This window comes from Erpetoichthys calabaricus, chromosome 8 (genome assembly GCF_900747795.2).
Source record: "Erpetoichthys calabaricus chromosome 8, fErpCal1.3, whole genome shotgun sequence".
In the NCBI taxonomy this organism is placed as follows: Eukaryota; Metazoa; Chordata; class Cladistia; order Polypteriformes; family Polypteridae; genus Erpetoichthys; species Erpetoichthys calabaricus.
This window is the reverse complement of record NC_041401.2, coordinates 103,037,096-103,062,463: the sequence shown is the minus strand read 5'-3', so window position 1 is coordinate 103,062,463 and position 25,368 is coordinate 103,037,096. Positions and strand designations below refer to the sequence as shown.

Below are 25,368 nucleotides of genomic sequence, written 5' to 3'. Positions count from 1 at the left end.
CAAAAAAGGCGTTTTTCCACCATATATGGTTACTGACAGGCAGTGGCTAAAAGCACAAGTTGATCTGAGATTTACAAAGGAGCTTGGCCTGGCACATGGTGTACATACATGCTGTTTTATAAATCTGATTTCTTTTGTGTGTATGTCATTTTTGCCCTTCAAGCAGAAGCAAAATTTTATTATGGAATCTAAGTAAGGCTTTATATATGAGGCCCCAGGTCTTTACATTACTTTCAGTTTTGTGCTGTGCCTTCAACCCAGTATGACCACAATACTTCAGTCTGCAATGTTACCCAACAAATATTTCCAGTATGTTTAAAGTAGTTCACCAGCATTTTCACAAAGCAGAAACTAGTAGTAGTAATAATAGTACCCGTGACTGCAATAGGCACACTGATAGCTGTAGAAGAAATTCTCTCTAAAGGGGTCACACAACCATCCCCATCTGCACTCTCACTCCATACCAAAGGAGGGCAGCACAAAGCTAATGGAGTAAAAGATGAGTTAAGTCAGCAGCTCAATGCGTGTGGAACCCTTTCCCATAAAACACTATTGCTGACTTTGAAGAGTCCAGACGACAAGATCAGATGAAGCTAAGGCCCTCAGGGTAATTTTTTATTTATCAGATGGGACCTCCCTTTGGACCCCCCGTACCAATCAGTTAAAAGAGAACAGCAGCCAAAGTCGAAATGTTTAAGGGACTGCTAACCAGAATGACACTTGAAACCGATGAATAGATGACAATTTGGTGAGGAAGCAAGTTGTTAAATAAACTAAACTCCGTCTGATACACCGTAGCTTTTATGCCGGCCGCAGTTCTGAAGAATATGATAAAACCTACAAATGACAGGGGAATATCATACCCACATAAGGCAGCAGGGAAAATAAGAAAGAGCTTCACGATGTGCCATATGCAAGAGTCTGACAGCCCCCTTCTCCTCAACCATTAGAAGGCAAGTGGCCTTTAACTTTGGGTTTAAATCTAGAGACAAAGAGAAAGGAAAAAGTGCAAAATCTAAAGCGTTGTCTGTTCAGAGGTGGACCATTAAAGCGCCCAGTTGAGTGTGTTAGTTTTATGGATTAATCAGCTCAGTCTGAAGTGGAGTTTCATGTTCTTTGAATGAAGTCACAGCTTCAAGTAGACATCAGGTTATCCACCTTTTATAATTAGTGTCAAAAAAGCTCCAAAGAAAAGTGCTATGAAATCAAGAAGCTGCACTAAACAAGAACTGTCCCCAGCTACAGGAATCTTCCTTTTAGCTCAGCGGGTTGTGATTTTTATTTTTTTCCTCTGTTGTTTGGCTGATCCAAGTAAAGTTACAGGTTAAAGTATAGGAGAACAACAAGATGTCATCAGCACCAGAACTCAGAATAAGAATGTGCATCTCTGGAAAACCAGTTTTTAAAATGAGGACAACAGTCCTGGTGGTCCTGCAAAGTATCATAAAGGCTGTGAAATTTTGATTTTCAAATTTATAATAGATTTTAGGAAAACCTAAAAATCATGTCACCTTCAAGGACAGTGTTCTGAAGCTTTATAACGCACTGGTGAGGCCTCATCTGGAGTATTGTGTGTAGTTTTGGTCTCCAGGCTGTGAAAAGGACATAGCAGCACTAGAAAAAAGTCCAGAGAAGAACGACTAGGATCATTCCAGGGCTACAGGGGATGAATTATGAGGAGAGATTAAAAGAGCTGAGCCTTTACGGTTTAAGCAAAAGAAATGAAGAGGTGACATGATTGAAGTGTTCAAGATTATGAAGTTAGTACAGTGGATTGAGACTGTTATTTTAAAATGAGTTCATCAAGAACACAGGGACACAGTTGGAAACTTCTTAAGGGTAAACTTCACACAAACATTACATGGTTTTTCTTCACACAGAGAACCATAGACAAGTGGAATAAGCATGGTATATAGTAGGACTTTAGGTGCTTTCAAAATTTGACTTGATATTTTTTTAGAAGAATTAGGTGGATAGAATTGGCAAGCTTTGTTAGGCTGAATTGCATGTTCTCATCTAGATTGTTCTAATGTTCTAATGAAAAAGAAAAAAATAAACCATTTTCTGTCTCAGTGTCTTTGTGTTTAGGTCTGTGGCACGCGTAATTGTGATCAGATTAACCCTATCACAAATAAATTTGCCATTTTTATTTCAATCTTGACATGGATGAAACCAATTTGTTTAGAACAAAACTTTATAACCTAAACTATATTTTTAATTAATATGACGTCAATATTTTGCATAATGACAAATGCAAAGTTTAGAAGTCATTTACCATCAGATACTCATTGCATGCTTATCTGGGTCAGATTCTGCCCAGCTAACCAGAAGGTTCATTGAGTCATTTTGTGAACCCACTTGTTCCAACACAGGTTCAAAAAGAACCCATGCTGGGTAAACTAGAAGACTTTTCCCTCAGAAGGTTCCTGAACTGGGCCTTACATGAGCTTTTTGGTTCTCCCTGGGGGTTTCTAAGTTAGTAGCTCCATGATTTGGACCCTGCTAGCTTGACAGTCTCTGTGCACATTGCATGTGAGTTTATCCTGAAAACTCCAGTGTCCTCCTGTATCCTACAACTGGTGACAAATGTTGACCATCAAAATTTGCCAAAGTATTTTTCACAGCGAATGTGCCATGTCTGGGAGGTCTGAAAATCAAGAGTACACCTTATGAGAAGGATTTTGGAATCGTAGTGGAATCTACACTATCAACATCCAGACAGTGTTGAGAAACCATTAAGATGGCTAACAGAATGTTCGGTTATATAGCACAAGTACAAGTCCAAGGAGGTTATGCTCAACCTTTATAATGCACTGGTGAGGCCTCATCTGGAGTACTGTGTGCAGTTTTGGTCTCCATGCTATAAAAGGACATAAAAGCACTAGAAAAAGGTCCAGAGAAGAGTGACAAGACCCATTCCAGGGCTAATGGGCATAAATTATGAGGAAAGATTAAAAGAGCTTTGTCTTTTCAGTTTAAGCAAAAGAAGTTTAAGAGGTGACATGATTCAAGTGTTTAAAATTATGAAGGGAATTAGTACAGTGGATCAAGACTGTTATTTTAAAATGAGTTCATCAAGAACACGGGGATACAGTTGGAAACTTATTAAGGGTAAATTTCGCACAAACATTAGGAAGTTCTTCTTTACACAAAGAAACATAGACACTTGGAATAAGCTAACAAGTATCATGATAGACAGTAAGAGTTTGGGGACTTTCAAAACTAGACTAGACTAGATTTTTTTAAAAGAAATAAGTGGATAGGACTGACAAGCTTTGTTGGGCTGAATGGCTTGTTTTCATCTAGATTGTTCTAATGTTCTGTTGTTTGTCAGTGACCTTATTTACCAAACATTTTCCTGGAAATCTACAGTGCAGCTAGCTTAGATGAACATTTTTTTTCAGAGCATAAAGATGATTTGGAAGTCAGCATAATATCACAGAGGTGTAGCAGCTATGTGCACAATTTTCACACATGTGTACTAGAAATGTACTCCACTTCATATTTTGCACCCCATAAAAAATAAGAAGAAACTTGCAGTATTTTCATTAAAGATATACATTAGCTGACCATAATGAGAATATATGAGTACTGCCACTGGACAGATAACACTGATCCCTGTGCGCACTCACTGGTCACCACACCGCATGGCTAATTTTATATGCCATGCGCCTTAAAGGATCTCTCACTGACTCATAAAACACATGAGACCATGTGAAACAATAATATTAGCAAAAGATTATTTACAATTTACTAGGGATTTCTATCATCTTGATGTAAGAAAGTAATGTGAAGTATCTGCACAGAGATCAAAAACAAAAAAGATGTTCCAGCTGTGTGAACCTGCAACTTCAAAAAATGGAACCAGCCAGTCTGATGTGTGCCCCAAAGATTGGAAATCTCTAAATTCAATAGTTTGTGCTCAATATTATGTTTGCAACTCCAACATTCAAACAGCCGTCTTAATTAGCTGTCTGGTGATGGAAAGGGATGAGTCCACCATGACTTTCTCACATGGTACACTTTCAAGAGTAAATGGTGAGCACTGACACCAAGACATGAAGAAAGGTTGCTGAAAGATGTAGGATTCAAGGTAAGATTGCAAAAGATGTAGGACATTGCCTCGTGTGCAAATGGAAATCAGGTCATTTCATGAGAAGGTTTAGGAAGTCAAGTGGCCAGTCTTCTATACTTCCCACATGAGCCACTGCTAATGCCAACTGCACTACGGTGGACCAACTGGAGACTTTGTGCAGTTTCCTGTTCATAGGTCTACTTCCTATCATGAAATGGCCCTTTTCTGTGCGAGAGATGACCTTTGAAGAAGAAACTTACTAACATGACTCTGGCCTTTACTTCATACCTTTTTCACACCTCTGTATGAATCTTAAACACACCCAACCTTCCCGTTCAAAGTCCAAAGTCTTAAGCAAACTAGCTGGGGCTAGCTATGTGAAAAACAGCTGACGTCACTGCTCTGTAATCCCCTCGGAAGGTTTACTTTGTGATTAGCTTTTAACCTCTTTTTGATAGGAGAGGCGTGTTGTTTTCAAGTTCCGGCTGTTTAAGGAATTATAAGATTGTGAATATCCTCAGGAATCCCTCAGCTTCAAAAAGTTGCAATGCTAATATAAACACTGCGGCAAGTTGGATAACAGCAGATTGCGTGTTTAGGTCCGATGACCTAATCAGGGAAAAGCGTGGATGGTTCCATTTCAAAGAGGGGAACACAATGAGCATCCAGGTTATTCCAAACCATCCCATTGATACCTGATCCAGTGTCTAGTAAAATGAAATTAAATGTCTGTAGAAGCATTCATGGGCAATCGATACCTTGGTTTTCAGGTACTGACCTCCCCATATCAAAGGGAACCTCCTTACATTTGTGTGAAGGCACAAGCATTGGACCAATGTTGCTTAGTCCACATAAGCAGCCATGGGTAGGATGTCATGACACTAGTGTGGTAACTTCTCTAAGAACTACACAGAAGCTGTAAGTTCTTCTGTCATGATATTCTACCCAAGACAGTCCTGAAAAGGGTACTGCTTCTGCTGCGTATGTTTTCTAATGTCATTGTTTCAGCAATAGCGCCCTACCCTCACATAGCTAGACTTTCCTTACTTTCTGTTAACCTCTTAAAAAAAACTAACTTTTTCAGGTTGTCTTCATGTTATTTGGTTATTGGTCCTTCCTTCGTCAGTCTGTTTTGCATGAGAACCACAAAAGGGTGGCCATATCTGAAATGTTTCTAAAACAAAGTCTGCTACCACCCATAATCTTGTGATCACGCTTACTCAAGTGAGATTTTCTGCCTGCATGCTCAAACAGCGCATACTGAGGTGTCCATCTATTTATATATCTTGATAATCTATTCATTGGGTGGGCAGAGTCAGTCCTGGAGGGCCACAGTGGCTATGGGTTTTTGTTCCAACCCAGTTGCTTAATTATAAAACAATATTTGCCAATAATTTAATTTCATGGCTTCTTAGTGCTTTAACTCTGCCATGTCAGGTCGTTTTCAAATCCTATTTTTTTTCCGTTCTAAGGATTTCAACCAAATGATTTGAAGTCTAAAACAGACGAGTTATTCTCAGTCCTTCACTTTTTTCTCTTCATTTTCCTTCCAGGTATTTAATTAAACCAAATAGTGCATGATAAATACACACAGGTGTAAATGGAAACAAGCTAAATGGAGAAAGGCTGGTTTCTTTTGTCATTTAGATTGTATTGCTAATAAGGAGCAATTAAAAACTGAGACTACAGCTGTTTAAGACTAAAATAAGCAATAAGGGTTCAAAATCTTAACGAATGAAGCAGAAGTGTTACTTGAGCAGTAAGTGCTTCTTATTAAGCAACTGGGTTGGAACAAAAACCTGCAGGCATTACAGCCCTCCAGCAATGATTTTGCCCACCCCTGATCTATATAATAACATACCTTAATATTTATGTGATCAAAATCATTATTTTAATATGTATATAAATGTATATTGCTGCTCTAAAAAATGGTGCTCAAGGAAAGGATCGATCTGGAAGCAGGAGCAAAGAGTACACCAGGTAAGCTGATTTGTGTTTTCTGGTAAATAAATTGAATTTATGAATTTTAATACATTCTTTGATAATCATGGCAACAGAGTCAGGCACCATGTTGCATGGTGGTCAAATATTCATCTATTACCAATGCTACTGGAGACAGAATTATAAAATGAATTGAATAAATAAATGGCAGTGTCTAATGAACTGGCTACTCAGAGTTTAAATGCTGGCCCACACCATGCAGTTGTCTCACTGTTTCATGTTTGTAATTGAAAGATAACTGAGAAAGAGCAATAGAATCAAAAACAACAGCCTTAAGTAAATAGACAGTACACACTGGCAGTATGGTATCCCTCCCAATGTCCAGCTCTGGCTAATTTACTACTACCAAAGTTGTGTGCACTCGCTGGTAGTCACTCACCTCACATTTGCTTCTCCTCCACCATCTTTCTGTTTCAGTTCTTGTAGCTCCCACTGTATTGTTTCCCTCCTGCATACACTAAATAAACACAATGTTAGCGCATCAGCACGCCAATACCTCATAATCACACCTTCATCTAGCCACTGAGGAGAAACTGAATGAAAATTATAAATACTAATGTGAAGCACGGGGCACTGGTGAATTATCCTGCCTCATGGATCCAGCATACTGGGTTTAAATCCCACTTGCTGCCTGTGTAGAGTTTGCACTTTTTTCTTGTGTCTGTGTGGGTTTTCCTCCCACACACTAAAGATGTCTTTGTTAAGCTAACTGGGAAATGTTACATTTGTTCAGAGTGTGTGTGTGTGTGTGTGTGCATGCATGAATGAGCCCTTTAATGGCCTGGGTCCCCACTCACTTCTGGTTCATACCCTATGGCTAATACTGCATGGGTAGGCTGCATCTGTCTACAGCCTTGATTTGGATTAACTGTTTGTGAGAATGTTACATTATAAAACTTTGTCATGATGTATGTTAGTTACATATACTGATAGAACACCATGGCTGCTTATTTTCTATCCATGGTTATCATTAGACACCCAACTCTTAAGTACCTTTATAATTAAAATTGCTGTTTTCCTGGTCCCTCCTTTTAGTGTTTACTTGTGAACACTTAGACATCACTTCAGTTTTCTGTCTGATTCCTCCTGACTCATATATGATATACAGTTCGACTCGTCTTAATGTCTAGTTATGCAAGACATTGAGGTTTATAGTGTTTTTGTCTTATGTTAAGGTCACTGCTGTGCAGCAAATTATACCTTTATGTTATGTAAAAGTGACAATGACAATAAAGATCTATCTATCTATCTATCTATCTATCTAAAGAATAAACCAATGGTTGTCTTCAGCAAAAATTATCAGATGTACTGGAAGTTGTGCAGGCCACATCACCTACCCCAGGGGTTCCCCCCCTAATGGAACACAAGGGCTAAAGTTACTGCTTTTAACAATATCAATAATCTAGGCATGTGGAGTTTCATTTTTGGCAATTTCAAGGCTGCTGATTATGAATATCAGTGGTGGGCAGCGTCAGTCCTGGAGGGCTACAGGTTTTTGTTCCAACCCAGTTTCATAATGAGAAGTCAAGTATTACTGATGAAGCACTTATTGCTCAAGTTACATTTTTCTTCTTCGTTTTAGTGGTCTCACTTCTTAAGTTTCCCCACCCTCAATTGCTTATTTCAGTCTTAAATAGCTGCATTCAGTGTTTTTAATGGCTCCTTATTAGCAATAAGATGCAAATGACAAAGGAGCCATCAGTTCTCCATCTAACTTGTTTCCATTTACACCAGTGTTGATTCATCATGCGTTAATTGGTTTAATGAAACACTAGAAAAATAAGACAAACTGAAAATTATCCGTTTTAGGTCATTTGGATGATATCCTTGGAAAGGAAAAATCTATGCTATAAGAATCTAACGTTGCAGACTAACACATTATAAAATTAAATAAGGTCTGAGATTGTAAAAGATTGGTTTCTAATTAAGCAATTGGGTTGGAACAAAAACCTGCAGCCACTTCAGCCCTCCAGGACCACCACTGGCTACCCCTGACAAATATGATATTTAGATATTTGATTCAATGCCTCAGGTCCTACTCCCCTATGAGCCACTCCCAGAAGATTAAAAATGACAAATTTGAAGTATAAGCATGTGGACTATGTGTTTATGCTTTTTCAACATCAGTAATTGTGAATATGTTATTTTTTTATTTTTGATCCTTTACGTTTGCTCTAGCCCTCTATGGACCTCTATCAGATGGGGTAAAATGACAAATTTCTATTGCCACTGGGAATATTTAGACTTTAGACATTTAAAATGAAGCACACATTTTAATATTTCAAATATATGAGGCAACTGTTGTTTTTTATGTACTTCTACCTAATGAAGTAAATCATAACACTTCTTATGAATACCCTGAATTAGGGAGGCCTATGCTTATTCAAACTTTTTAAATACTCAAGTCCTAAATCATTCTTCTGGCCAGAACAGACTGCTGTTTGCACCAATATCTAAACTGTTCATGAATAATTGAGAGAATGCTCTGAGACAATGTTTTGGAACTACAGACTGGGATATCCTGCAGGGATCACATAGTGAAAACATTGAGGAGGTTGTTGACTGCACTACTGACTACATCAACTTCTGTATGGACATTGTAGTTCCAGTAAGAACAGTACGCTGCTATGCTAACAACAAGCCATGGATTACAAGTGACATCAAGGGCCTTTTGAACCAGAAGAAAAGGGCCTTTAAAGACGGTGATCAGCATGAGCTCAAGCGCGTGCAGAAGGAACTCCGAGTCCAGCTCAGGGCGGCAAAAGAGCAGTACAGGAGAAAGCTGGAGCAGAAGTTGCAGAATAACAGCATGAAGGAAGTGTGGAATGGGATGAAGATCATCACTGGCTGTAGCTCAAAGCGGGGTACCACCATCGAGAGAGACGTGAAGAGAGCAAACCAAATGAACAACTTCTTTAACAGGTTTGACCACCCTAACCCACTCTCACCTCGGAGTACTGCACTCTCTACACATCCTTCTGCTGATACCAACATAGGAGAGACATCCCCACCCACAATTACAGCAGCGCAAGTGAGCAGACAGCTGAGGAAACTTCGTGCCAGCAAAGCAGCAGGTCCAGATGGAGTATCGCCACGACTGCTGAAGGTCTGTGCATCAGAGCTGGGGGGTCCTCTACAGCGCATCTTTAACCTGAGACTGGAACAGGGGAAAGTCCCGAGGCTTTGGAAAACATCTTGCATCACCCCAGTCCCAAAGGTATCACGTCCTGGTGAGCTGAATGACTTTCGGCCTGTCGCTCTAACATCACATGTGATGAAGACCATGGAGCGGCTGCTGCTTCACCACCTGAGGCCACAGGTCCAACACGCCCTCGACCCTCTGCAGTTCGCATACCAGGAGAAGGTGGGAGCGGAAGATGCCATCATCTATATGCTACATCGATCCCTCTCCCACTTGGACAGAGGCAGTGGCGCTGTAAGAATTATGTTTCTAGACTTCTCTAGCGCCTTCAACACCATCCAACCTCTGCTCCTTAGGGACAAGCTGACAGAGATGGGAGTAGATTCATACCTGGTGGCATGGATCGTGGACTATCTTACAAACAGACCTCAGTATGTGCGTCTCGGGAATTGCAGATCTGACATTGTGGTCAGCAACACAGGAGCGCCGCAGGGGACTGTACTTTCTCCGGTCCTGTTCAGCCTATATACATCAGAATTCCAATATAACTCGGAGTCCTGCCACGTGCAAAAGTTTGCTGACGACACTGCTATCGTGGGCTGCATCAGGAGTGGGCAGGAGGAGGAGTATAGAAACCTCATCAAGGACTTTGTTAAATGGTGCGACTTAAACCACCTTCAACTGAACACCAGCAAAACCAAGGAACTGGTGGTGGATTTTAGGAGACCCAGGCCCCTCATGGACCCCGTGATCATCAGAGGTGACTGTGTGCAGAGGGTGCAGACCTATAAATACCTGGGAGTGCAGCTGGACGATAAATTGGACTGGACTGCCAATACTGATTCTCTGTGCAAGAAAAGACAGAGCCGCCTGTACTTCCTTAGAAGACTGGCATCCTTCAACATCTGCAGTAAGATGCTGCAGATGTTCTATCAGATGGTTGTGGCGAGTGCCCTCTTCTACGCAGTGGTGTGCTGGGGAGGCAGCATTAAGAAGAAGGATGCCTCACGCCTGGACAAACTGGTGAGGAAGGCAGGCTCTATTGTTGGCATAGAGCTGGACGGTTTGACATCCGTAGCAGAGCAACGGGCACTCAAGAGGCTCCTATCAATTATGGAGAATCCACTACATCCATTAAACAATGTCATCTCCAGACAGAGGAGCAGTTTCAGCGACAGACTGCTGTCACTGTCCTGCTCCACTGACAGACTGAGAAGATCATTCCTCCCCCAAACTATGCGACTCTTCAATTCCACCAGAGGGGGTAAACGTTGAACATTATTCAAGTTATTGTCTGGTTTTTACCTGCATTTTTTATTACTTTAATTTAATATTTTTTGCTGCTGGAGTATGTGAATTTCCCCCTGGGATTAATAAAGTATCTATCTATCTATCTACTTTCAACTCCTATATTTCATTTTTGTAAAATAAGGTAGCTGATAGGCCCTTCGGTATCTGGGGGTAACAGCAAAACAAAAGAAATTTTAGCAAACCAGGACATACAGTACATGACAATTAGATTTTTTATTTTTAATTTTCAGACTTAAGTAAAATTTTAAAAAAATATCATTAAGCAAGGGCCTCGCAGTTAGGAGACCTGGGTTCGCTTCCCAAGTCCTCCCTGCATGGAGTTTGCATGTTCTCCCCGTGTCTGCTTGGGTTTCCTCTGGGTACTCCAGTTTCCTTCCACAGTCCAAAGACATGCAGGTTAGGTGCATTGGTGATCCTCAATTGTCCCTAGTGTGTGCTTGGTGTGTGTGTGTGTGTGCGCCCTACGGTGGGCTGGTGCCCTGCCCGGGGTCTGCTTCCTGCCTTGCGCTGTGTTGGCTAGGATTGGCTCCAACAGACCCCCATGACCCTGTAGTTAGGATATAGTGGGTTAGATAATGGATGGATAGATCATTAAGCAATAAGGTTAACTGAAAACAATCAGTAATTACTGTATGGTCTGCAGTAAAAACCAGCAGCAAAAGTGCTTGTCAAAAAAACAAAAAAAAAAACAAAGACAACAACAGTATAAAATATGTTAATTTATAGTCTGAGTTACTAACTAATTATCATTTCCAGCAGCCAGGGTGAGCTTACATTTTCTCTGTGTTGTGTGGCTGCCTAATGCTTTTTTTTCCAGGTCCCAAAGATATAGACATTTCTCTGACTTGAGACTCTAAACTGTTTAAACATGAGTAGGTACTGGCATATGTGTGAGTATGGCACCCAGTCATAGATCTCGTTTATAAAACATTGCATGGATTAAAGCATGAAAGCATGCGTATGCTTAAAAAAAAGAAGAGGAAAACGCACACGCCAAAATAAAATCAGATTTATAAAACCTGTCATGCACAAGTTACCCTTTATAAATCACAATCACCTTGTAAATATTTGTATGTGAACGCACCTCGAATCCTGCTCTGAAACATCCATATATGGATTATGCTATTCAACCTCATAAATATGCAATCAAAATGCTACAGAACTTCATTGGCTGGTAGAGCTGCCTCCCACCTAACACATCCATACACTGCCACCTGCATTTTAAATGCATTTAAGGAGTTCTTTACTGCACATTGTAGAGCCTCTAGTCTGCGCTCTGGGGGTCAGCGCCGGCATCTGAGTGGGTGGCCACTACCACCTGGCACATATGGTGACAGATTACAGTTTCAGACAGTGATGATTCAGCCAGTTATTTTACCAACAAGTCAGCCAACACACACGGCACCATCAGCAAGTCATCTGCCAACACTACTTTGGAGCAAAAAAATGAATCATGGGATGACCCACCAAGACATGACATGTGTCAGTCTTATCCTCGCATTACAGATGAATTGTTTATTAATAGAATGCCTCTGCTTACAGTAACAAAAGCAGCTTCATTCTTGCTAGGTGCCCTTATTGCATTGTAAGTGCAGTAAAGTTTATTTCCATTCCATTTCTCCAATTATGTTTGGAAAACCAGACACTGCTGCAACACCATACAGACATCAATTGGTTTATGACTTAAAGCACAACAAATCTGATGCTTGGCTGAGATATTCCTGACCTGTTAGCCAAGTTGCTTTTGGTAGGTGCCGGTTGCCAGAAAGCCGTAGTGGGCAAGGTGATTTGCATTATTATATGCATGAGTTGCCATTTAGCTTCATTTCCCTACTTGATCAAGGGTGTCATTTTCCACTTTCTCCAAAAAGGGACACATGGCTCAGCGCTGCTGTAAATATACAGAAGTATTCCTATTAAGTTTGTTTTATAAATCCCAACGTTTGTGTGAAAAATGGTGTATGCACATTTCAAGCATCTTTTTGTGAGTACACAAGTTTTATAAATCTGACCCCTGGGCTGGTTTGTGAAAGGAGTTAAGGAGAATTAATGAAAATCTTTATATATATTTCAGCATGTCTGTCTGTTGGTTGGTTGGTTGGTACGTTTACATCAGTGTTCTGATTGGCTGATATTCTACGAATTTTGAAAATTTGGACCAACCAACTAAAAAAGAAACAAGCTTGCATTTTAATGACGAAGAAACCCAAGAAAAGACCATAAACAATTTGAATATTGCACATTTGCCTCAACAACAAAATAAAAAACGAAGCATTGGGAAGCGAGTGACCAATCGGATTAAAAGAAAAGCTAAAGGAAGTCACTCGACTGAAGAAGACGAAAATGCAAAAAGAAATAAGATTTTGGATATTTCAAGTGCTCAAACTACACCTCAAGAATTGCCAAAAACGAAGAAACCAAAAAGAATTTTTACTGAAGAACAAAAACTGTGGAATAAACAGCGACGTGCAGTACGACAAGCAGCAAAGAGTGTTCAAATCTCGCAGCAGAGACAAAATGAACGCCAACGAGTTGCAGCTTACAGAAGCAACCGCACGGAAGAACAAACACAATTGGTTCACGAAATTGAGCGTCTGCAATTGCAACAAAAACGTTCTACTGCCACTGAAATTGAAGTTGCTGAAAGACGTGAACATGAACGGCAACGACAACAAGAAAGTCGGTCAAACGCAACTCAAGTTGAAATTGTTGAGAGAAGAGAACAAGAACGTTTACGACAACGAGAGAATCGTTTAAATGCAACTGAAGGTGAAATTGTCAAAAGAAGAGAGCAAGAGCGACAAAGACTACGAGAAAATAGACTTCATTAAACCAAGGAAGATGCAAATTCAAGGCGTCAACAAGATCGCATTCGAACTCGAGAAAGTCAAGCAAATGCGTCTGAAATTCAAGCTCAACTTCGAAGAAACACTGACGCACGTCAAAGAGGCTCTGCAAGAGCTGCTTCCAGCAATCAACTTTGTCGTGCTCTAAATACTTGAATAAACATAGTTTACGTATTCGTTAAGTATGCATTGATTGTGTTAATGATTCATAATTTTATTTTGATAAAGATAAGTCGTTCATTTTATGGCATGTAACACTTTCATACATGACTTAAACTAGAAACAACTTTCATTATGTTTATTATTGCCTTGGAACTAAGATCCATACAGCTCAGGTGGTAGAGTGCACACTACCCTTGGTCGGTGGTTCGATCCCGGATGCCGGAACAAAGTTAGGACCTAACACCACCTACTGTCCACCTGGGTTCGAATCCCGATTCGTCGTGTGGCACAAATAACAAAAAACATTTTATTACTAAATTTAATCATGGTACAAATAATTTTGCACTTAATGACTTTTACCCTGCAACACTGATAAAAGTCGCCGGCAGCCCGTCCTTGACGGGCACGACTACCTCGTTACATAAAAAGGTACATATTTTTCACTGTTTTTCTTTACCAAGTTAATGCTCGTAGCAGTCAGTCTAGCTAAAAGGTGTGGTGTTTTATCAAAAAGACCACATTCTGTACAGAGTGAGAACACACCTCCCAGTTGTAGAATATACCACTTCTTCACTTCATTTTTCCTGTATGTTAAAGGTGGAATCCCTGAGTTCATCTAAAAGTATAAACAAACAGGTATAATATGTTTTCGGAGATCAATAATCTTGCCTTATATATATATATAGTATAACCTGTTTGAGTATTGAAATTTTGAAAAGTCTAAACTTAACAAAGTCTACAAATTCAAATGCCACCAGTATGTGTCCAGCTGTGAAAGTAACCACCTCCTTAAAAGGAAAAATAATTACAGGTTTAAAGGTATACAAATGAAAGGAAAAAAAGAAGAAGATTCATTAAAAAGTGCAATTCCTCCCCTTAGTGGTAAAACATAAAAGCTCACAGAGCCAGCTTGTAAACCAGCTCTCTCTTATGCATTTTCTTTCCACAACAAGCTGATGAGTGGTCCTGACTGAAGTCTTAGCAGGAGTGTGTCAAGTAAGAAATGGTCAATATGTACATAAAAATAAAAAAACTCTCCTGAAATAAATAAAATCTGAAGCATCTCTGAAAGCCCATCTGCCTCCTTGCCACTTACTTCATCTTTTTTCAAGAGGGGTGCTTCCCTGGGTCACAGACGTATATTTCTCTGCTCTTAAAGTTTGGCCTGTTTTGCATTCAGGCTCACTTTACCTGCTTTTTCATAGTTCTTGAACACATGGCTCTGCTTTTTTTCAGGTTCACAAAATGCAATGAATGAGGTCCTCAGGCCAGCTAATACCCTACTCTATTGATGAAGCCTCCAACCACTACTTCTGGTCTCTCCCAGCTTTACCAATTTGATGTTATACTGCGAACGATGCATCTAATCCGTTGACATCTCTAACAAAAAATGACATCAAACTCACAAAGTATTTGAAAAATAAATACCGTTGGTTATAATAAACAAGAATTTCCCCATATGCATGCAGCAGGTCTGTGATACTTGAGCTACTTGTGCTTGTCCAGTGACATTTCTGTACTGTCTGAATAAGCCCAAATGGAGAAGCCCACAGAAGCAGAACAGGGCACAGCTGTTTGTCCTGGAAGACATGGAGGGAAATTGGGCCAGCAGCGATATACATAAAAACACCCAGTATGAGATCCATAGGGTTTCTAACAGTCAGAAGTACTGGGAGCTGCATCACAACGAGATGTATCCATGTTCTCACTGTGTACATTTAATAATAAATCTGTCCTCTCTTCTGGTGAGATTGCGACTTCTTGATCCACCTGAGCTGCTGACATTGTGCTGAAGGCACAGAAGGGAAAGACGCGAAGTCGCCGATTTAACAGCAGCTTACTGACAACAGGTGGCAAGTCATACACTGCGGACTCCTGCTCGGTGCACTCTCTCGCTCTGTATTCCAAAAGCAAGCTGTGAAGGCCCCGTTCCTGTGGGGATCCTGAGGGAAATAAAAAGGCAGTGAACCAAACTAGTAATAAGCAACAGTCAAAATAATCTTCAAGCCCTCCCCAGGTGCAGGAAAAACTGCTGGTTCAGATATCCTGGGCTCAGTAGGAATCAGTGCAAACCACCTCCTTGTACGTATTTTAAATTTAAATTAATAAAGTGAACAGCAGAAAGATGATGAGGCAAAAGGGCAGTAGGAGCTTTCTTGGGGAGGAAAACCTATAGTATTGAATTCTGTTTAAAAAAAAAAAGTCAGAAGAATTCAGAAAAGGCAATTTCTATAGCTTCACACCTAGAGTTTTAACATTTACGGTTTTGTCTTAAATGAAGCTCCAAGCAATACGCAGTGCTCACTGTTGCGTGTCAATTGTTTTGTTCACTTCAATGACATTAGCCATTTGCTTGCTTCCAATTATTTTCCAGGCAAGAGAATAATTAAACAATATTCAATTACATGAGGGTCTTCCCTGGAATGGACAATATCAACCATGCAGAAGCATGAATACTGCAAGTGCAACCCCATCCCCTGACCACCATTCCACACAACATAAAGTCACATGCATACTGTTACTGTTTCACTTCATTCATGATGCATAATACATATTTCTGAAAAAAAATATTGTTAAGAAAACAGATAAGTATGGTATAGTAGTTAACATTTCTGCCCATTGTGAATTAATATCCCTCATGCACTCTGATCTTCGGTTTCTGATTCTGGTTCATCAGTCTACAATGATGTGCTCCTGAATGCCTGAAATGGCCATTTTAATTAAAGATGCAAGGATGCCTCAAAATAGACACCCAAAGACACACTGCCCATGAATTGAAATATTATTTGCAGTCTACTCTTTAAGCAGAAGTCAAAGGGGCAATGGTGCCGGTGCGTACAAGGGGGCAAGTGTTCTCCTTGAGCTCTGCAGGTGGCTTTAATTTGACTGTTGCATCATTTACTACTGGGCAGTTGTGATTACATTGTATTTAAAGAGAGTGTAGACCACACTAGGTAACAGAAAGCTCACTCAATCCCGTCCTGTGGCTAACCGATACTCCTGCGTCACTTTACCACACATTGGGTCACTTAGAAAAAACAGAAATAATGAGCCTTTCATAGTCAGCTCACTACTAAAATAGACAGTTATGGCTGTACCTGAAACCGTGTTGTCTAAGAAGAAGGACACAACTCCGCCCAAGAACACCGGCATGGTCAGCAGAGACAGGAAGAATATGTCCGCACTTGTTGCTCCTGCAGATAAACAGAGTGGGTCAGTGTTTACTGGAGGAAAAAACATTCCATTGAATGGACTTTATGCCACATGTCCTTGTTGTTCTTCCTTACTGGTAAATTTGCTCTTTATAGTATGATTGTTTTGAGCAATAAGACCAAAGAAAAAATGGTGAGTGAAGCCAATCAATGAATATGGATGTGGATGATTGTGATTCACTGATTTACGTATGAATTACTGTCATGGCCATCAAACAACATTTGGTGCTATAATTTCTATGTACTTTACACTTAAGCAGGAAAAAGCATATTACAGGGCTGGCAGACGAAGGGGCTGGTACATAGTGCCAAGGAGGGAGCCAAGGATTGAATCTTAACACATCTGCTTGGTGGTCTGAAGTTCAGCTACTAAGATACAAGACCACAGTGCTTGCTTTTAAGTCTTTTGCAATGTCACTGCTCTTCTAAAGCTTTGGCCTTTGATTTTGATAGTTGTTAAGGGGACATGGCTGAGATAATGATTGTTAGTGTGCAGCAAATACAGACAAAGGAGCAAAAGGTCAGGTAAGCTAAACTAGGTTGACAGCCAAGGAGCAGTAGAACAGTTGTTTATGTGCTATTAGTTTAAGCAGATTATGGTGGTCTAGTTTGTGACTTTCTTGAAGATCAGACTACATTTCTGAGTAACTGATGCAGAAATGCAGGCAATTCTTAAGGGCTACAATTTTGTTGACAACTGTAGATGAAAATCATACATTTTCTAAGCAGCACAGATTGACAGTGTTAAAAAGTTCAGACTCGTTCTGAATGTTACTGCAAATAAACTGATACTTAAATAATGTTATTTGTACTCTTTTTAACATTTGGTAATTTTGTCAATTTACAAATGTGAACTGTTGTGCAAAATCTCTACAAGCACCAGCAACATAGACTATGATTCCATATTTCAAACTTGTCTTCAAATATAGAAAAATCAGCAATGTTAATGACTGCTGAGAATGATACAAATATGAATAAGGCCTGTTCTTTACTTAGTAGGCCTAAACATTAGTTTTCCGCAAACAGCATGCAACTTTCTTATTGTCCATAATACAAGGTATTCATGACGTAATTTCCAGCATAATTCAATATTTTAAAAAAATTCTGAGAATAAATGGCATTTCACTTCAGGTGAAAGTGGCATTATTGACACAAGAAGAAAGATATTAGTGTCCAGCTCGTTATCTAGTATTTAAATAAAAATTTCTAGTGGGGAAAAAATTCCCCATACTTTCCTTTCACATGTACACACTTTCTTGAGCCATCAGATATATGTTGTGTCTCTACTGGTAAGAGGACCCCCATGTTGTTAATTATTATTGCAATCACAATCCTAAAGATGCACTGGAGAGAGAAATTCAACTCAAAGCTGCACAGCACATAGAGAGTGCAAGCTCTCATCTGCAGGAGTCAAGAAACAGGAAAGGATGGTTCCCAGGTAATAACGATGGGAAGGAGGCAAGGAGTCAATTTTGTAAAACTGTATGCAAATCAAAACTTGCCCGTTTCACTACCAAGTAACCTTTTTGCCAGACACATTAGCGTACCATTGAAAACTTGCTTAAAATATGGGAAGTCAAAATGTTTTTTAAGTGAGGAAGACACAGTGGCATAAATTCATGCATTTACCTTAGCAGAGTTAACTACAGCAATGCAATATTCACAGGCTTCATTTGTAGTTTTGAGTTAATTTAAAATGAAGCTGCAAGTAAAAAGGAAATATGAACATATTACTCTTATTCTTACATTTTAATAATATTTCCCTTGTTATATGTAAATGGTTTTGACACTACCGAACTTATCATTGCATACATACAAGGGCATACACTCCAATCTCAAAATGCTGGTCTTTTAAACATATTGAGCTAAACACAATTAATGTAAAAGAATGAGCCTTTAGCTTTAGTGTCCCAAAGCTGTGAAACTACAAGGAGATTCAATCAAAAGATCCCCGAATATTTTGTAATAACTCTCGCTAGGACATAGCAATCTGAACGAAACAACATGCAATGTGCTCCTCAGTATATGGAGCTTCGAACAAGCCATTATGCCCCTGCGTCAGAGCAATGAGGTATGCGCCAGACAGCCGTTGTGACATTTAACCTCCGTTTGCAACTTCTGGGTGCATACCACCCGTAATCCACCACTCAGTCACTCGACCTTTCATCAGAATGGTGGTGTACATTATTGAGCAGAGCATCTTCATGGTGCGAACCTATTGGGTCACCAATTTGTTTAAATGATGTGAGTTAATGGAAGGTTACTTCCAGCAAGATGGAGCAGCATGTCACACATCAGTTAGGAACATGGCAGAAATTGAGTCCTTCTTCAGCAACAGTGTAATTTCAAAGGCCACTATGGTCAACGGATCTGACACCACCAGAGTTCTTCCTTTGGGGTATACCCAAAGGAAAAGTCAATTGGAACAAGCCTCGTACTGTGGTAGATTTGAAGGAAAACATCCAACATGAAATTGCTGCTATTCCCCCCGAGATACTTGCCAATATGTTCAGGAACATGGAGCGCTGTGTCTAAATGTGTCTGGCAAAAAAAGGAAACCACTTCCAGCATTTCATGTAATGCAATCGATTACACATACGTCAAGGTATATAGCATATTTTTTTGGTTCAGATTGCTTCATCCCTAATGGGAGTTACATCAGAATATTCTGGGCCTCTTTCGAGTGAATTTCCCTATATCTTTTAGCTTGTGTAAGTGATGTCTCATCAAGTTCATCATTTAAATCTACACCAAAGTTAATCTGTTTGTAAGTCATCTGCTACTTGTTAGGCAGTCCAGGACAGATGTATGACATTATAAAATGCCCAGAAGGAGATAGTGGCTAGTTGGCATAGGTCATGAAATCTGTGACTTTATCTCTTCAGTCTGACCAGGACTCTCCAAAGTTTTATTTTTTTATTTAAGAAATCTTTTTGACTAAACCCTTTGCTTTTCTGCCTTTTGCTGTTAATTAGCTATAACTCATTTATATTGTTAATGAACATTATTTTGTCAAGATTTGAACATCTTAACCAATGAGACTGGTTCTCTTGTTTTGTATGTTTAAATCAATTTGTGTACACGTTGTATGGCTTAGTAATTTATTATTGTAAAAACCCAGGGGTGGGAAGAGACAGATGATGGAAAGCAGCAACTTAATCCAAAATTGGTAGAGAGTAGACCTGAAAAGGACTGTTGGGTTCTCTAGTTTTAGTTGGAAAGAAGATCAGCTGTAGTAATTGGTTTCTCCAGGTATCCCTGTCCCTTCTGACATGTGCTCGGCCATCCACAGAATGTGTCCCTCTCAGGTCTGGTTCCAGGGATGCTACACTATTAATTATGCTTGTACTGTAAATTTGAATGTGTGATCTAAGCCTGTACTCAGTGAAGAGTGCAATAGAAAAACAACATGAAATAAACTGAAATGGATTGTGCACTAAAAGGTTTAAAGCCTTCTGCTACCTCACTGTTTTATTCTGTCTGTGATCTAACTGTATACAAATTAATAAATACAGTTTTAGAACTGTTTTTTACTATAAATATAAAACATTGGAGTTTTGTTTACAAAGTTAGAAAATGTACATTTTACGTAACATTCAGGTTAACTTAGCTAACCGCATTGAAAGTTGGAGCATTGAAAATTTGTCTAGTTACTTCATTAAAGAGTCAATTATTATGCTTTTGTTTATTGAGTTTAAAATAACAATGATAACAGAATGCAATTTCATACATTACTAGACTACATTAAATACTGTATGTGGTTTTGAACATATTGTGAAGTTAAAAAACGTAGTCCAAAAAGGCTTATGGTGGCTCAATAGCTTTATAGACCGCAAAGTCCAATTCAGGTTACTGTATGTAAAAGTGCCATTCATTGGCTTCCTGCTGTTAGGTGTTGGTTGTAGAGGTCATGTAATTAAATGTAGTTCACATTTATTAAAAAGAACATTTTTAAAAGATGTACCCATTAGAGAGTTAAAATCTTTTTTTTGCATTTTCTACGTAAAAACTTGCTGGGTGCTTTGGATTACGATGAACAGCAATTCTGGAGCTTTGCCACTATAATACAGTGTCACAAAAATCCTGAATCATTACAATGTGCTGACAATGCAGCTTTGACATGGTTTTTAGCGTAACATAAATACTGAGTACCCACTCATAATTCCTTTCCTCTTATATTTTTTTTTTGGGCAGTTTACTTACCCCAGGTAGCAGAAGAAGTGTGTTGGTGTACCAGTAATTTGCACACAGTTTTGCTATCTGAAGCAGCTGTCAGACAAGTAAAAGTGGTAAATGTATAAAATATACATTTTACACAGTCAAGCGGGTGCACGCACACATATATATATATCCAGGCTGTCAAATAAATGAACCACATGCTGTGGCACAGCGCAAAGGGGCTTCGCCGCTGACGTCCGAGGTTTGATCCCCGCAAGGGGTGCAGTGGAGTGTGTATGCCTGATGAGCCCAAATAAGGGTGAAACACGTGTCGCGTACTCTTTGCATTATTTGACAGTAAAACTATATATCATTCAATGATCTGCTTCTAGCGACTGAGAGGGTGTGGTGGACGTTTGCCGACTTGCAGACCAACTTCATGCGTTAATTGGTAGGTAACCACCCATACAATCAGATCGTGTTTCAGACTACGAATGCTATATATATATATATATATATATATATATATATATATATATATATATATATATATATATAATATAATTTTGAAGTGACTTCTCTCAAGGTGAATTGTAAACAGTAAACTACTGTAACCCATAATTCAAGTCACAGAGATTGTTTCTCTGTTTCAAGATTCCCCAATATTTTTCCTTGGGAAAGTTTGAAATTACAAAACTTTTACAGTACACTGTGTTCCAGGTATCTTTGCAAAAATCAGCTTTCTTTATAAATTTCATTGCAGTATAAGTACATCAGATTTTAACAGATTCAGTTCACTGGGAGCTGAGTTGTTTCATGAGGACAGACAGACAAACCAAACGAAAGAGAGAAATGTCAATTGCAGTAGGCACTTTTGCATACAACATGCACAGTAGGTGCTTTTTGTACCTAACCATGGTCCACATATGCTCTTAAGTCTGCTTTGCAGAACTCTAGCATAAAACCTTGAATTTACAATCAAAAAGGTTTGTTGGTTCTACACATTCCAGGTAAAATAACCTATTCAAGGCATGACAGTGAAGTCAATGTGGACGACTGAACTGAAGGGGGTACACAATAGTTTACCTTTTAGCAATGCTTCTCTAAACCTCTAGGGTGTTAAATCAATTCCTATGTGGAATCCCCTTGCCTGGAAGTGTTTTCTTTAGGTACTAAATGGTAAAAATGGTACCTTTGTAAAATGCTTCATACTACTCCCTATCAAAGTGCTTTGGATGATTTTTAAATATAGTGCTGTTTTACAAAAAATATTCATCGAAACAAAAGAAGCAAAGTGTAATTGTTGGACTGCAGCTCCTTGAAGCAGTGGCACTTATATTGCTATTTAAAAGATGTTATATTTATAGTTACATTTTATATAGTGGTCATCTGGTTGCAAGACCTCTGAATCCAAGAAAAAAAGACAGTCCACTAACCTGTCAAGTTTCAAAACAGATGGAAAAAGAAAATACTGGTGGGCAGGAGGGCAAACATGAGGGTGGTGAAAGAAGTCTTTGGACACGAGAGAGAGAGAGAGTGGAAAACCTGAGTTTCTAATATTGGTGTTTGTAAATCCTATGAGTATGGTAAGAGACACAGAGAGACTTCATCTAAAGTTGTGTGGTTCACTTCATACAATCCCTTGTTTATTTTTTAGTTTCTGTATCAATTAGACTCCTTGATTAATAAGCCTGGATGAATACAAACAATAAAGAATATCCACTTCAGTGCAGTAAATGCACTGTAAGCACCTAAAAAGGTCTTTAATGCAGAGGCAGTGCCTTCAAGGTTAGCCTCACCTTTCAGATTATTTTTGTCGGAGATGGATGCAGCACTCTATTGACAGATCCATGAGGTAAATCGTTTTGAAAGCTTCATTTAAAACATGATAATCCTCCTGCAACAGTGTGGTGAACCAACTTTACCACAGAACAGTCTAAATTAGAACACAGTCAGACTTTTTAAAGAAGCATACTCCCTGTAGCAGTCAAATGTTTGACCAGCAGAACTTGCTCAAAAACAAGTACTGTAGACTCAACTTTATAGTGAGAAAAACACTCATTTTATAACTGCAGTATATTATGCTGATATTTACAGTGAACACATAAAGGACGACATGTGAGGGGGAAAAGATTAACAAATTAAAATTCTTCCAACTGTGGTTGTACAATTACATGTAAGTTGAAGCACATACATTTGCTTTTTATATCTGAGCCCAGAAACACAAATATTTTCTCATTAAATAACCATGGACAAAACAAAGGAAGGAAATGGTTCAAGTTATAATATAGTGAAATTATGATACATTAAAAACTAATTGTGTAACAAAATCTGTAAAAAAATGTTACAATGAGAAATACTAGAAACCATTTAGATTGTCATTTTTTCTCTTTTGTGCTACAAATAATCCGTTTTGAGAAGTTTTACACAAAGCTGAAAAGCTTCCATTCATATTAAAATCAGTATTTTGCACTTGGACTACTCTTAATAATGCAGTGCTCAGACTCATGGTTTCCAGATTTGCTGAGTTCTAAAAATTTAAAGTCCTTTAATTACCTGAAAAAAAAAAAAACGAAAAAAAAAAACCCTTCATACTGGGCACTTGGGATAGTCACTCGTGCATTTTGTCCCTTGTTGACCACTAAAGGAAGTACTGTTACACTGTATGTCAACTAACATATTTGCATGCAAATGAAGAGTACTGTATACAAATGGGTGTGTGGAAATGGAAATATGCTGTTTTTTCCTGAAATAGGGCTTATCCTTAGACAGTACATGAAATTTTGATTTCTTTGCTCCATGCCCCATTATTGTAAGGTAAATGCGATATAGCTCTGCTTGACAAATTAAGTTATCCAACCTACCCCTAGCCCTAACCCCTTGTTACCACACCATACAGAAAGAAGGCCTACTTATCAGTCATAAACAAGATAAAGACAGTATCGGATCCTACTCATATGTGAACTGGTGCTCTGCCCAAGGCTCATTCTTGCTTTACATCATATTCAGTAGTGATAGAGTCCAGATCCAGCAACTCTGCACTGGAATAGACAGGTCTGGAAAATGAATAAAAGTATGTACACCACCTCATTGTTTGATTACAATATTTAATTCAAGTAAACAACACTATAAGTGGCATGAATCTTAACTGTTATCATATACTTTACAAAAATGCTAGCTAAAATATGAAAGCACCTATGGATTTTCAAGTTTTTCATACTTAAAACTTACACTCTGAAGTAGGACTCTCATACCCAAGTTTTGAATACAGAAGATCCCCAGTTGAACAGTCCTATGTTTTGCTTCTATAAAAGTTCAATAATTATTTTTTTCAAGTAAGAATGATGGAAGTTTCAAGGTAAGGTAGTAACACTCACTAATTGCAGAGCCAGAGAATGGCAATGTGTTGCACATTGTAAGTTAAGAATTTCACTATACTCCAACAGGAAATGTTAATGGACTTTTCAGAAGTAACCACTAGAGGGTAGCACTGTACTGTCTATGCATGTGTAGCCATCGTGAATAGAATCGGTCGCATCTTGCTTTCAAGTCAGTTACAAGCGTGCCTGTATTTTGATTTGAGGTATAGATTTTGGAATGGTAAAAGACAAACTAAAATAATGAAGAAAAAAAAGAAAAAAACATTAGGAAAATTAAAAAGGAAATCAGAGTCTTCCCCTATTTTCTTTGAAGCAGTGAATTCTTTAGAAAAATTAAAAATTAATTAATGTAATTAATTAAAAGTGAGAAAAATTACATCTTGCCTGAAGAAGGGGCTTTCATTGCCTTGAAAGCTTTAATATAGTAGTCTTTTATTTAGCCAATAAAAGGTGTCATTTTCCTTGATCTCTCATTAGAAAAATTAAAAGAATATTTACTGTATATGTAAACTCTGTGAAAAAATGTTGTTAGATGTACTCCATGAAAACGTGGCTTTAAATAGGTTTAGACTTAAGTGCCTTTAGTGGCTCAATAGCTTTCATACACAGCAGATTTAAATTCAAGTAGGGTAGAAATGGCATATCAATTGATGTGTGTTTGTGGTGGAGGGTCTGTGACTGAAAATCACTATCAATATTATTATATGAAAGGAGAAAAGCAACTGAAATAAGTTCCCATCTTGCTATTAACTGTAGTTAAAAAAATTCATTCAAATTTTATAGACAACTAAGAACTTGAATAATAGCTTATTTATTATGTAACGAGAATACCAGAAGTGACAATTTCCTTAAAGATTATAATTTGAGTCTGAAGATGCACAGAAGCAAGCTCTTGGTATTTTTGATACAGTCAGTATCTTTATGCACCGCAGAAACTGTACAATATGGCGCAATCCATGTTGCATACCCAGTTTTCTAAATCCATGCTATGTTTAAATTACTAAGTGTAGCTACACATTTCTCACATAATTAATTTGTTCAGGCAGTGTTTGGCTGTGGGCTGACAATATCAGTTCATGAC

General features: G+C 38.7%; 1 protein-coding gene across 1 annotated transcript in view; it reads right to left on the bottom strand.

Moving 5' to 3' along the window:
- Positions 1-14,947: 14,947 nt before the first annotated feature.
- slc23a3 (solute carrier family 23 member 3) overlaps positions 14,948-25,368 on the bottom strand; it is an 81,836-nt gene continuing 71,415 nt past the window's right edge. The window contains exons 11-12 of the mRNA XM_028807225.2: positions 16,636-16,731; positions 14,948-15,480 (exon numbers count right to left, since the gene is read on the bottom strand). Of these exons, the coding sequence (XP_028663058.2) occupies positions 15,191-15,480; positions 16,636-16,731 (386 nt within the window). The 3' untranslated portion in view covers positions 14,948-15,190. The remainder of the gene's footprint in view (positions 15,481-16,635; positions 16,732-25,368) is intronic.